At 51.3% G+C, this 12,927-nt stretch overlaps 1 protein-coding gene across 1 annotated transcript; it reads right to left on the bottom strand.

The window, feature by feature from the left end:
* Nucleotides 1–1,562: 1,562 nt before the first annotated feature.
* P2RY2 (purinergic receptor P2Y2) lies at nt 1,563–12,360 on the bottom strand. Its single transcript, XM_030475790.1, has 2 exons — nt 12,242–12,360; nt 1,563–4,929 (listed from the first exon to the last, which is right to left on the bottom strand). The coding sequence occupies exon 2, from the start codon at nt 4,923–4,925 to the stop codon at nt 3,849–3,851; it is 1,077 nt and encodes a 358-aa protein (XP_030331650.1). The 5' UTR covers nt 4,926–4,929; nt 12,242–12,360; the 3' UTR covers nt 1,563–3,848.
* Between the last annotated feature and the right edge of the window lie 567 nt (nt 12,361–12,927).

Below are 12,927 nucleotides of genomic sequence, written 5' to 3'. Positions count from 1 at the left end.
CAGGGCTGGAGTCACCGGCCCTGCAAGTGTTCACAGCCCGTGTAGCCGAGGCCTCAGTGCCATGGGTTAGTGGTGGCCTTGGCAGTGCTGGGGAGTGGTTGGACTGGATGAGCTTAAAGGTCTTTTCCACCCTGGTTGATTCTGTGATTCTATGATTCTGTTCCAAGTGGCTTCCAGTAACAACATGACCCACTGCCTTCCTCTTCTAGATTAGGGGTCTGCATCCTAGAAAGGCATGGTCCGGAAGGAAAAGCCTCAACTTGGACGCTGGGAAGCTCTAGCAGAAGCGTGCATCCCTCCAGCCCACGTGGCAGATTCATTTGCTTGGCAGGAAACCATCAATCTCGGAATCGTCTCTTCCTGCTCCCAGTGCCAAGAGATATTTAGAATAAGAGGGTTTGGGGTTTTCTTTTTTGTTTGTTTGTTTCTCTGCAGTAACTGCACGACCTCTGCATCCCCCGTCAATGGGTATTACTCTTGCTTCATTCTCATTCTTGGGTTTGAGTGAGTCACACAAGTCAGTGCTGCCACAGAGTAGTCATTGCAAGGAAAACTTGGATGTCACCCGTGAGTTAAAGCTATTCACATGCGAGCCCTGCATCCACATGGCATTCATCCCAGGGATGGACTCCAAAACCTGGGCTGAACATCAAGAGGGTTTTTCAGACAGTGTAATTTAGGATGTCTAATTTAGGAATTTTGGGGCTTGCATTCACTTCTTTGGCTTTATCTTTATGTTTTTGCAACTTTAATGGCTAGAAAGGGCTTTAATAGGGAAACCAAAGAGGAGCTTTCACCCATGGTGCAGGGGATTACGAAGTGCTTCTGTCACGTACCACAGGGCGACGGGCACTTACTGTGTCTGCATCTTAAAGACATTGCTGGGAATGTGCAGTTCTGGTGTCCCCTACATAAGGACGTGGAGCTGTTGGAGCAAGTCCAGAGGAGGCCACGAGGATGATCAGGGGCTGGAGCAGCTCCCGTACGGAGACAGGCTGAGAACATTGGGGCTGTTCAGCCTGGAGAAGAGAAGCTGCGTGGAGACCTCAGAGCAGCTTCCAGTGTCTGAAGGGGGCTACAAGGATGCTGGGGAGGGACCTTCATCAGGGACTGGAGCGATAGGACAAGGGGTGATGGGTTCAAACTGAAACAGGGGAAGTTCAGGTTGGATCTAAGGCAGAAGCTCTTCCCTGTGAGGGTGCTGAGGCGCTGGCACAGACTTTTCCCAGAGAAGCTGTGGCTGCCCCATCCCTGGCAGTGTTCAAGGCCAGGTTGGACACAGGGGCTTGGAGCAACCTGCTCTAGTGGAAGGTGTCCCTGCCCGTGGCAGGGGGCTGGAACTGGAGGAGCTTTAAGGTCCCATTGACCCAAACCAGTCTGGGATCCTATGAGATCAGGTGTAAACTAACTTGATGGAGAAATCAGCTTTGGGACAATAAGGAAGGAATCTGAGCTGTGGACAGCTGTATCCAGAGCCTGAAACACATCTATGCCATTCAACAACCCAGTTTCTATTCCCAGCATTCCCTCTTCTTCACATATCAGTGGGGATGGCTGAGGAGTTCTCATAGTAGAAATAAATTTATTTACTATAAGAAATCTGAGGTGTTTACATGTTACAAAAATAAAAATGTACAGTCATTGTCACAAAACCCACCTTTTTTTTTTTTCAGTATAAGTTAGTGCTTTTACAAACAAACAAACAATATATATACATTTCCAGTTGGTACCTCTCCAACCGCTCTGCCACCAGCTTGGGCAGGATCAGGATCTCAGCATCGCAGAGGGACGCCCCTGGTGGGCCTTTGAGCTCATTTTAGTTGAGTTATTCAGAGCACGTAACTTGGTGCTCATGCTGCTTTTCGGCATGGGAAGGAGACCAGGCAAGACCTGGCCTGGAGTAATGTTTGTACCAGCTCAGAGCTCCAGCTGAATTCATTTCTTCCAAGTATGTCTCGCCTCAGTGACTATGCCATGACCCTTCCCATAAAGATCCCTTCACAGGCACAGGGAATTAGGTGCTGTCACAGTGCGAGCCCTATCTTAACCCAACCCTATCCTCTCAAGGATGAGATGAACCACACTACAAATGTCCTATTTTAGTTTGCTGATGTGCCCAGAGCTGAGATAATCCCCTCCTTTGCCTCCTGTGGTTGGGACATTGTTGGTTGGGACAGGAGCCCTCCAGAGGACCATGGCTCCACCAAGCTGGGACCACAGGAACCCCCCATTTAACCCTGACTGGTCCCAATCACCCTTGTCTGAACTCTGACTATGTCGCAGTGTCTCTTTATCACCACCAAACCACTTCAAAAGAAGGAGGGATGGGAGAAACTATGAAGAGGTCTGAGGAATTGGTCTAAACCAGGATCAAAGGTTTGCCTAATCCTAAAATAGAGCCAGGGCTGCTCTTACAAGAAGCAGAACAAGCAATTTTCAGTTTGGGGGTGAGGAATCAGCATCCTTGTGGCAAGGCTGGGCAAGGAACCCATGGACCTGGGCAGGGGGGTTGGAACTAGATGATCTTAAGGTCCTTTCCAACCGTAACTATTCTATGATTCTATGATTCTATGATAATTACAGAGGGAAAGACCAAGTGGACCTTCTGGTGAAGTGTTTTGTGGGTATTTTCTCCAGTTTACTTTGATGATGGGGGATGCAAGGCCAAATCCAGACAGGACTGGGGTTAAGCTTAGCACCATGTTTATTGGCATGGCTCCTAAACCCAGGGAAGGTCAACACTGTCAGTAAGGGATACGCTGACTGGCTCCAGTGGAGTACTAGGATTATGGGGAGAACAGACAGTGGCATCTGGGCAGCATTTTGGGTCCCACCAAGCTGCTAAAGGTCACAGAGGGCTGTCACCTCTAGCAATAAGGATGTGGCAGCATCAGCCAAGGGGGTGACCAATGGTCTTTGTTTCTTTACTGGAAAAATAAGTCAGTAGTAAGGGAGTTAAAAACAAGGCATGAAGAGCTCACCTATATTTTAATGAGCTGGAGATGATTATCAAAGTAGGCAGCTAAAAGGAAGCTATGGATTCCTAAAAGCTTTTCAAGGGTGAATGTCACTGTTGGGAAGCACTAACGGGTCTTTTGGAAGATGTTGACCCAACTGGAGAAACCTACAAGGGACCTGCTTGATGCTACCAGTAAACTCCAGTGGGATGGAAGGTCCACCAGCACCCTTTCTAATGGGAAGCCAGCCCTTGGACAGGAGATAGGAGTCCCCTCCCTGCTCTGCCAGCAGATGCCGAAGCTTGAAGCTGAGAAAGCATTTCTGCAGGGGTGCAAAGCTGTGGGAGACCCTTTCCCACTGCATTTGCACTTGACTTTTTCATGGACCTGTTCAGCAGAACCTCAGCTGACTCTCCTCATCAACTAAAAGCCTTTCCTCTTTTGCCAAGGCACAGATTCCCTGCTGCCTCTGTGCCAGGGAATCTGGAGAAAGGCAGATGGATTTCTTTGGGGGGACCTTTTGCACACAACGTTTCTGCTTTAGAAAATGATCTAAGAGATTCAGGGAGTGATTATCTTTGGGCAGATTTGGCCACCGTGATAGAAGTCACCCAACCTCACTGGTGGAGAGATGCTATTCAGTGTTAGACAAAGAGGCAGGCTTGGATGAAAAGGGAGATATGGGGTTTGTGTGTTTAACCACAGCAGCATCTTCCTGAAAGAATACATTTGAAACAGCAACAAGCAGAGGAGTGTGTTTAAACACAGACCACGGTGAAGTGTGTGCAAGCCAAGGCACCACAACCACCAAAAGCCTTGGGCCCTGAACTTCCCTTCACCTGGGATAAACCCTTCTGTCATGGAGATGGTGCTGGCCGTGCTGGAGCAGAGCTAGGATTTCACATCCTTGGACAACGTGTCGGTGTCATTGCTGTTTTCCAGCTGACTGTTGGGCACGATGCCCAGTGCCATTTCATTTGGAGGCTTCCCTGGCACCTTGCTGCCTGCAAACTTCATGAATCGTTGTCCTACTAAGAAATACAATATAGGGTCCAAGCAGCTATTGGTGCTAGCGAGGGGACGAGTCAACTTATAGGCTAAATTGATGGCATTGAGGGTCTGACAGCTCAAGTCCCAGCTCCGGAAGGAGTAGTACAAGGTACGAGTGACATGGAAAGGAAGAAAACAAACGATGAAGACCATCAAGACAATAATAATCATCTTGACCGACTTCTTTTTGGATCGGGATAAACGGGACATCCCCCGTGTGGGCTGCAGCAGCCTCCGGGCCATGAGGCAGTAGCAGATGATGATGATGAGGAAAGGGATGCAGAAGAGCAGCACCAGCATCACCGAACTGTAAATGACAAACTGGCCAAAGAGGTCTTTGCTGGATGTGTCATGGCAGGTGATGGCGTCACGGTTCACGCTGGTGGTGACAAAGAAGAGCACAGGAGACTGGCACACGACAGTCACGACCCACACGATGACTGACACCCTCCGGGCATACCGGACATGTCCCCACTGCAGTGACTTCAGCGGGAAGCAGATACCCAGGAATCGATGGATGCTGATGCAGAGGAGGAAAAGGATGCTGCAGTAGAGGTTGGTGTAAAACAAGAAGCGGACTATCTTACACAAGCCCACGCTGAAAGGCCAGTTGTCCTCCATGGCATAATAATACACCAAGAGGGGTAGGGACACCACGTAGAGCGTGTCAGATACGGCCAGGTTAAACATGTACGTGGTGGAGGCATTCCAGGTCTTGATCCTGAAGATGAAGAGGTAGAGGGACAGCAGGTTGAGAAAGAGCCCCACCACACACACAATGCCGTAGGAGACGGGCAGCAGGACATACTTGAAGTCCTCATCAAATATGCATTTGTAGCCGTTGTCATCTGCGATGCTTGGGTCCAAGGAGCTGTTGATGAGACTGGTCCAGGCCGAAGGAGTTGTTAGGTCCGCCATTGCCCTGAGGGGGAAACAAAGAGGCTGTAAGGACATAGAATCATAGAATCATAGAATCAACCAGGGTGGAAAAGACCTTTAAGCTCATCCAGTCCAACCGCTCCCCAGCACTGCCAAGGCCACCACTAACCCATGGCACTGAGGCCTCGGCTACACGGGCTGTGAACACTTGCAGGGCCGGTGACTCCAGCCCTGCCCTGGGCAGCCTGTTCCAATGCCTGAGCACCCTTTGGGGAAGGAATTGTTCCTCAGCTCCATCTAAACCTGAAGGTAAGGAGGTAAGGACATGGAAGTAGGGAGTCCCTGGAAGAGGTGGATTAGATGAGAAAACTCCAGCACCACCATGCTGTAATACATGGAGCATTTACCACTTCTTTTGCCAACTTGTGCCAACGCCTCAGCACCCTCACAGGGAAGAACTTCTGCCTTATATCTAACCTGAACTTCCCCTGTTTCAGTTTGAACCCATCACCTCTTGTCCTATCATTCCAGTCCCTGATGAAGAGTCCCTCCCCAGCATCCTTGTACCCCGCTTCAGGCACTGGAAGCTGCTCTGAGGTCTCCACGCAGCTTCTCTTCTCCAGGCTCAACAGCCCCAATGTTCTCAGCCTGTCTTCATACCAAAGGAAGCATGTTCTCCATCACACGGGCTCTGCCTGGCTTAGTTGTTGATGATGATGATGTTGATGATGATGTTGATGATGTTGATGATGGTGATGATGATGATGATGATGATGGGATTTTAATAGGTTTGGTGTTGGGTTGATGGTGGCCACCTCACTAGTTCTGCTTTCTGGCCTTGAGATGTGCTCCTCCAGCATCAACACCACCAGTAAGTCTGTCCATGCTTGTGCAAAGCTGGTTTAGGCACAGAAACGACCAATTGAGACAAGAAAAATGGACTCAGAAGAGTCTCTGCAGGCACACAGAGTCTGGCAGTGTCTGTCAGGAGGGACAAGGGCCCTTTTGTGCATTGGGACAGCCCATGACCCAGCTGACACATGATCTGAGCTCAGCAAACCCATCAGCCAGGAATCAAATTAAAGGGCATTTGCCTCCCTTGCAGTCAAAGGAGCTGGTTTAACGTCACTGCTGTTCCCTGTCCCAGGGAGCCCATGGGAATGGGGTTACAGGGAGATGAATCCAGTGCATGAGCTTAGAGAGCAGGAGCTACTGCAGGAGAAGAGCTTTGAGTAACGGTGCCCTTTGAATGAGTGTGTGGGATGTGCCCTGACCCAAATCCCACCATGATTTTAGGTGGAAAAGAGCAATATCAGCCTCCTCAGCTAAATAGTGCAGCTCTAACCTGGTGCCACCACGCTGTCGGATCCATGGGCATGCTCCTTCTTGCAAACAAGCATTGCTTTGACCCAGAGCTATCCTGCACCTACCTCCAATTCAGATCCTGCAGGGAAGGAAGTAGTGAGGGTCTCCTAGAAGTTGCCAACCTGGATGATCTCTCACCAAACCAAAGCACTATGGCACTAAAAAGCACCTTGACAACTCATAGCTGATGGAGAAGGGGTGAAGTGATGCCTCCAGCCCATCACATTGGGATAGCTCCATCCTTGCTCCAAGGACTGGATCAAACAACCTGTCCAAATGTGCCATGGACACAATCGCTGATGATGGTTCCCCCATTTGGCTGCTTTTCCCCTCGGAGCAGACCACAGGCAGCGTTGGCTGCGGCTCATGCTTCCCAAGGACGTGGGTAGAAACCACACGCACGCTCAGGCCCTGACTAATCTGCAACATCTGCAAAACCCAAATACATCTTTAGGAACCTCTCTATGAGGAACATGAGGAGCCAGGACTGATCTTGCCCTGTCCCATCACTCAGCTTTGGACTCATCACTCTTTATCCTGCTTCCCTCAAGTCCTCAGCAATGGGGTTGTCCCTGCGGATGGAGAGGGTTGAGAGTGCTGGGGCAGATGGGAAAACACTTTCCAGCTGCTTTTCTCCCCAGTTTCTTCCTTCCCTCTGAGATTTGCAGATCTGTGGCCAATGACACAGAGGTTGCCACAGGCTTGGCAGATGATTAGACGGGTTGGGCAGGCCACAGTGACCAAGAGAAGCCACACAAGATGCCCTAAAGGGTGCAGGAAAGTTACAGAGCTCCAGACTTCAGCCTTGCATGTGGTTTCTCCATGCCTTTACATCTGCGTCTCCTCTGTTCCCTGAACACAGCCCGTCACCCAGCTCTGAAGCACCGATGGGGGCAAGATCACCCCATCTTCCAGCCCACCAGCAACCCCAGCTAGAAAACCCAACAAGGCATTTGAAACCCATCCATAAAGCCAAGGTGGGGAATCTCCTCTGGTGTGCAGGGCAGCACGGGTCATGCTATGGCTATGGATGTGCCAAGATGCACATCTCCATCTTCAGGACAAGGAGCAAACAGAGCTAATTACAGAGCAAACAGAGTAATTACAGTGACAAAACTCCTCTCACAAAGCAGCCTTGTCCTTGTTGTGCTCTCCCTCCTTTTCCTTCTGGAAATGCAAAAGCCTTTCTTTCTTTTTAGCTTTTTTCCCTGTTTTTGCCTGGAATCACTGGACAAAACCTGCTGTGTCTGTCAGGGTGGCTGCAGTCCACCCCCTTACCCCGTCGCTGCTGCATCTGCAATGAGTGAGCTGGAAGAGGACAGGGCCAAGGCATGTGAAGGCACAAGAGCTGGCAGCTGCCCTCGCCTCTGCCTACGGGCTGGGTGGCACAAACACAGCTCTTTTACATGATGCATTGAGCACCAATGAGGGGAGGGAGAAAGCAACAGCGATCCCAGAGGATGCCAAGAAGGATAAGTACCTCTATGACTACCAAAAGCAAACCCACCGTGATGGTTCAGTGGGGACCACTTGCATCTGCTTCACTGGCCTTCCCAGGGTCATGGCAGGAGGGTTTTGTCTCTGGTGTTGAACGCAGGTGACCATGGACAGCTTTATAGGTGCCCTCCAGCTACTTGTGCATCGCCCCAACCAGCTTCCTCCATGCTGGCCCATGTGTTGGGTTTGGATGAACCTGGTTGCATCAGTTGGACTATCTCTTTATAGCATGGCCTTGAAACTGTTTATCCTATAGGATACAGGGGTTTTTTTCCCCCCAGATAACAGGTACCATCATCTGTAGTGGATGAAGACAGCGTGGGAGAGGAGCCCTGCAATGAGAGGAGTCCAAGTAGATCAGTGCCGTAATCCCACCAGCCACGTGTCCTCAAGTGGATGTACCCACAGGCATGTGCATGTGATGCCAGCATCCCTAAACAGCTCCAGTAACAGTATCTACCAGGGATATTTAGATGAGTCAGTATAAGGAAGCAGGGGGCTGTCATCAGAGAAGGTCATGGGCAGCTGAGGGATGGGTAGCACTTAGGGCCAGCACAGGGGGATCACGTGCTGGACACTGAATCTCCAAGTAAAGGGCTTTAATCCTGGTTTCTGCCTCATTTTTCAGCATTCTCAGTGCCATCCCAGTGGTCACCATCCATCCTGTGGAGTTTAGTGCTTGGGAACCTGCTAGTAAAGTCATGAAAGCAAAGTGCAACCAAATCGTGGCAGCGATGAATGTGTTTTCATGGGGGGACTGATGAGGTTTAATTGACCTCCCCAAATACTTCGTGTGGATTAGAATAATATAATCATAGAATCATAGAATGGTTTGGGTTGGAAAGGATCTTAAGATCATCCAGTTCCAACTCCCTGCCCCTGAAGGGCAGGGACATCTTCCACTAGAGCAGGTTGCTCCAAGCCCCTTGTGTCCAACCTGGCCTTGAACACTGCCAGGGATGGGGCAGCCACAGCTTCTCTGGGAAAAGTCTGTGCCAGCGCCTCAGCACCCTCACAGGGAACAACTTCTGCCTTAGATATAAACTAAATCTCCTTTGTTTCAGTTTGAACCCATCACCCCTTGTCCTATCGCTCCAGTCCCTGATGAAGGTCCCTCTCCAGCATCCTTGGAGCCCCCTTCAGACACTGGAAGCTGCTCTGAGGTCTCCACGCAGATTCTCTTCTCCAGGCTGAACAGCCCCAATGTTCTCAGCCTGTCTCCATATGGGAGCTGTTCCAACCCCCGATCATCCCAATAGCTTCCTCTGGACTTGTTCCAGCAGCTCCATGTCCTTCTGATGTTGGGGACATCAGAAAGATAGATTAGTGTACCAGTAGGACCTCACGGACGCAGACCTTTGTCCTGCCGGTGTGAAGCGCTGGGAAATCAAACCCATGCTCCAACTGCAACCACAGCTCTCATCATTGCACACTGGAGGTCAAAACCACCATCCAGTTACTGCATCTTCCCCACCAGCTCCTTTACAACAGACACAAGGAGATGATGTTTTCTCTGCCCTAATTTACAGGCATTCAGTAGACTCATCAAAATCCTCCCCCTGGATCAGGAACTACCCGAGGCACTGGGAAGCAAATGACCTGGCACCATTTTCCTCTCCTTTGGGATCGTGGTTGAAACCTTCCACAACCAAAAGCAAACAGACGGCGCGTTTGGATGCTGCTGAGCCTGTCTGATTGGGAGACGTGAGATGGGACCAGGCTGACATTTGAGCCTGGCCAAACTGCTTGGGTTTCAGCTGCCCTTTTCATTTGGCTCCTTTCTGCTGCTCTGACCTTCAGTGTCTTTATCCTCCAGGCTGGCTCCGGCCACCAGCGTGGGCTGAGGGCATGCCCAGTGTCCCGATCCCACCATCCGCATCGCTCTTCAGTGATCCCAAGGCAAAACACCTCCAAGATGCATTTCCAAAAGCAAGTTTTAAGCAGCATAAGGGGCTTCACACATCTCTTTACTGTAGCCCCAGGCATTGCCCCTACTTTATCGCTCATGGATCTGCCCCCTTCTCCATCCCCAAAATAACCAGAAACCCTCATTCCTCCCAAAATAAGCTTGCAAATAATCTGTGTTTTCCTTCTTTTCCCTATAAAAGCACCTCGGAGGTGCAGAAATGGAGCTGCTCCATGAAGCAGCCCCGTGCCTCAGTTTCCCCTCCTGCCCACAGGCTGCGGAGCAGCAGAGCTGCATTTTTCTCCATTAAAGGCATTTTTCTGGGGGAGTTTCGGTTTCTTAAAGGGTTTTCGGTAACTTGATCCAAGCTAAAAAAGGAACATAGAGTTTGGAGAAGAGAGATAACGACTTTTACTTAAAAAGAACTTTCTGCCTGTTCGTAGGTCAAATAAAATGTTTCACTTTGAGCCAAATGACTTTTTTCTTGGAATTTCTGTTTTTCCCCCAAGAAACTCCCTAAATCCCTCCATGATTCAACCCCGCTTCGAGCCTCCGCTTCCCAAATGGTACCAAAACCTCCTGTCTTCATCCACACCACGGGAAATCTATCTGGATTAACCAAAGCTGTGGCTTTAAAGCAAATTAGATAATCGCATTAAACCCATCGGTGCTTATGCATAACTAAAGCTTCCTTCATGTGGTTGAACCCAACTTGATTCCCAGCATGGAAGGTCTCTGGTGATGGATCCTACTGGAAGTAAGTATCACCACGGCCAATATTTAATCCTTTCATTTACATTTCCCTTCCTGCTACAGCAAAGGTGATGTTCCCTTTGTGTTTTCCCCTGCATCACCTGCCCCTCGGGAGACCTTGCAGCATCCTATGGGCTTGGGGACAGATCCTATTTGATCCTCTAAACTTTGATTTCATCTATCTGAGGGGGAAAATGGGGTGCTCACATCCTTTAGGCTTACTGGAGTTAGAAAGGAGCCCTGTGCTGCTTTTCATACCAAGAATTTGACTTTGCTTTCACCTTCCATGACTTTCTGGTGCTCACCAAAGGAAGCAATGGTCGGACTGAAAGAAGAACATGGGACCAGTTTCTGGTGAATCAATCACCTATTTTTGGTAACTATTTCACCCTACAAACCCTATATCTGAGAGAATTAACATTTCCACAAAGACCTAACAGCCTCCTGCCCAAACCGAGGGAGCCACCCACCAACACCACCATTCTCCCAGCAAAACCAAACCCATCAGGGAGATAACCAGCATCCGAGACTGGGGATAACACAATTATCAGGCTCCACCACGGCACCAGCAGTTACTAGGAAGCCAAAGCAGCACCAAACCCCATAAAACCCCAGATAGGGTAGAATTTGGGGGATAATGTGGGCAACAACCCTCCATAAGGAGCATCCCATGGGTCTTTGTTTCATGGACCGGTTGCTGTTAAGGCTTTAACAGGGGATGTTGCTTTAGGAAGGGATGACGGCGTGGCCGGCAGCACGCTCCGCTGCCAGCAAACTATTCATGGCTTTGGCTTTATGTCAATAACCAGAGATAAGGATCACATTGGGCAGGGACAGGGTAAAGCCACTTGGTGCCAGGACAGTCAAATACCCTTTTGGGGGGGTTTATAACCCACTAAGCACCAGGATGCAGCCACGATTTGGGGCTCAATGGCATATTTAAGGGCTCCCCCTTTGCATTGGAGCTCTGTAACCCATCAGCTGAAGGCCAAAGCTCCCTTTGGTGGGGTATAAATGAGGAAAAGGAACTCAAGGCATTAATGAAAGGACCTAATTTTGCTAGCAACAAGCCTTGTGCCAGGGGCACCGTCCCCCAGGAGTGGGTTTGGCTGCTCCGTGCCTTGCGCACAGGAAGGCAGCGGGTTGCCAAATGGGTTTTGCAATAGGCTGATAAGAAAACTGGAGCAGAAAGAGAAATAAGATGTTTCACCCTTTAAGCTGCTCCTTGGGGTGATGCCACCAAGTGCTCAGCTCCGGGGAAGAAGGTGGTTTTGGGGTTAGGAGTTATTAAAAGGAGTCAAAGGGGTTGAAGCCAGAGTCTCACTGATCCCGGTGTGGACTGAAACACCTCTAAATAAATTACACAGGGACCCCTGCATGCAACAAGGTGGAAAAACACAAGCTGGAGTAAAGCGAGGAGTCAGCTCCAAGGTGTGTACAGGAAATCCCTGACAACGAACCAGCCAATTCCCCCGGGAAGGGAGAAACCGAGTGGCAAAAGAGATTATTGGGGATTAATGCACCAACAATCAAATCATTCAGGAAAAGAGGAGCAAAAGGAGCCGAAGAGACTTCCCTGAGTGCTCCATGTCAGCTCCGGCCCATGCTGGGGGCTCGCTGCCCGCTGCTGCTCCAAACACCCCGGTTTGGGGACAGTTTGGGGCAGTTTGGGGCAGTTTTGGGGCAGTTGTAGTGTCCCCCCATCCGTGTGCACAAGGGTGCGTGTGTGCGTCCCCAACCCGCATTCCCACATCCGCACCCCGGGTCCCGTCCCGACGGGCAGGACACGCACCCCTAACCCCCGGTACCCCCCCACCCCCGGTACCCCACTCACCGGGAGGTTCCGGGCCGGGCCGCTCGGTGCCGATCGCTCCGCTCAGGCGGGCGGCGGAGGCAGCTCCATGCCCGGGGCTCGGTCCGACCGGTCCCGCTGCCCTCCGAGACCGCTGCCACCGCGTGTGAACCCGGCAGTGGGACAGGGGCCGGGCGCGGGGCTGCACCGCCCGCCCCGGGGCTGGGAACGGGGCAGGACCGGGGCAGGACCGGGACAGCACCGCCCTTCCAGGGGTTGGGAACGGGGCTGGCACCGCCCCCCCCTCTCCGGGGATGGGATCGGGGCAAGAGTCCCGGTCCGGGGATGTGGCCGTGGATGGGATCAGGACTGGGACAGGGGACAGACACCCCCCCTTACCAGGGGGTGGAACCGGGGCAGGAGCCCCAGCACTCTCCCCTTCCTCCCCCAGGGATGGGAGCATGGGATTAGGGCTTCGACAGGAGCTCCCTGTCCAGGGATGGGAGCATGAATGGGATCGGGGCTGGAACTGGGATCGAATACCCCCCCACCGGCGCTGGGGGTTAGGGCTAGGATAGAAGCCCCCCCTACAAGGATGGGAACATGAGTGGGACTGTGGCAGGAACGCCCCTTCAAGGGAATATGGGTGGGATGAGGACTGGGACCAGGGCTGGATCCCACCTGCCCAGCACTGAGGTCAGTCACCCCCACTGCATCCAACTGCCCCT

The sequence above is a fragment of the Strigops habroptila genome, chromosome 2, assembly GCF_004027225.2.
Source record: "Strigops habroptila isolate Jane chromosome 2, bStrHab1.2.pri, whole genome shotgun sequence".
In the NCBI taxonomy this organism is placed as follows: domain Eukaryota; kingdom Metazoa; phylum Chordata; class Aves; order Psittaciformes; family Psittacidae; genus Strigops; species Strigops habroptila.
The sequence above is the reverse complement of the archived record's forward strand: the minus strand, read 5'-3'. Positions and strand labels throughout refer to the sequence as shown.

What these genes read in the sequence shown, in the direction of transcription:
- P2RY2 (XM_030475790.1), bottom strand. Translation starts at nt 4,925, where the DNA reads ATGGCGGACCTAACAACTCCTTCGGCCTGGACCAGTCTCATCAACAGC.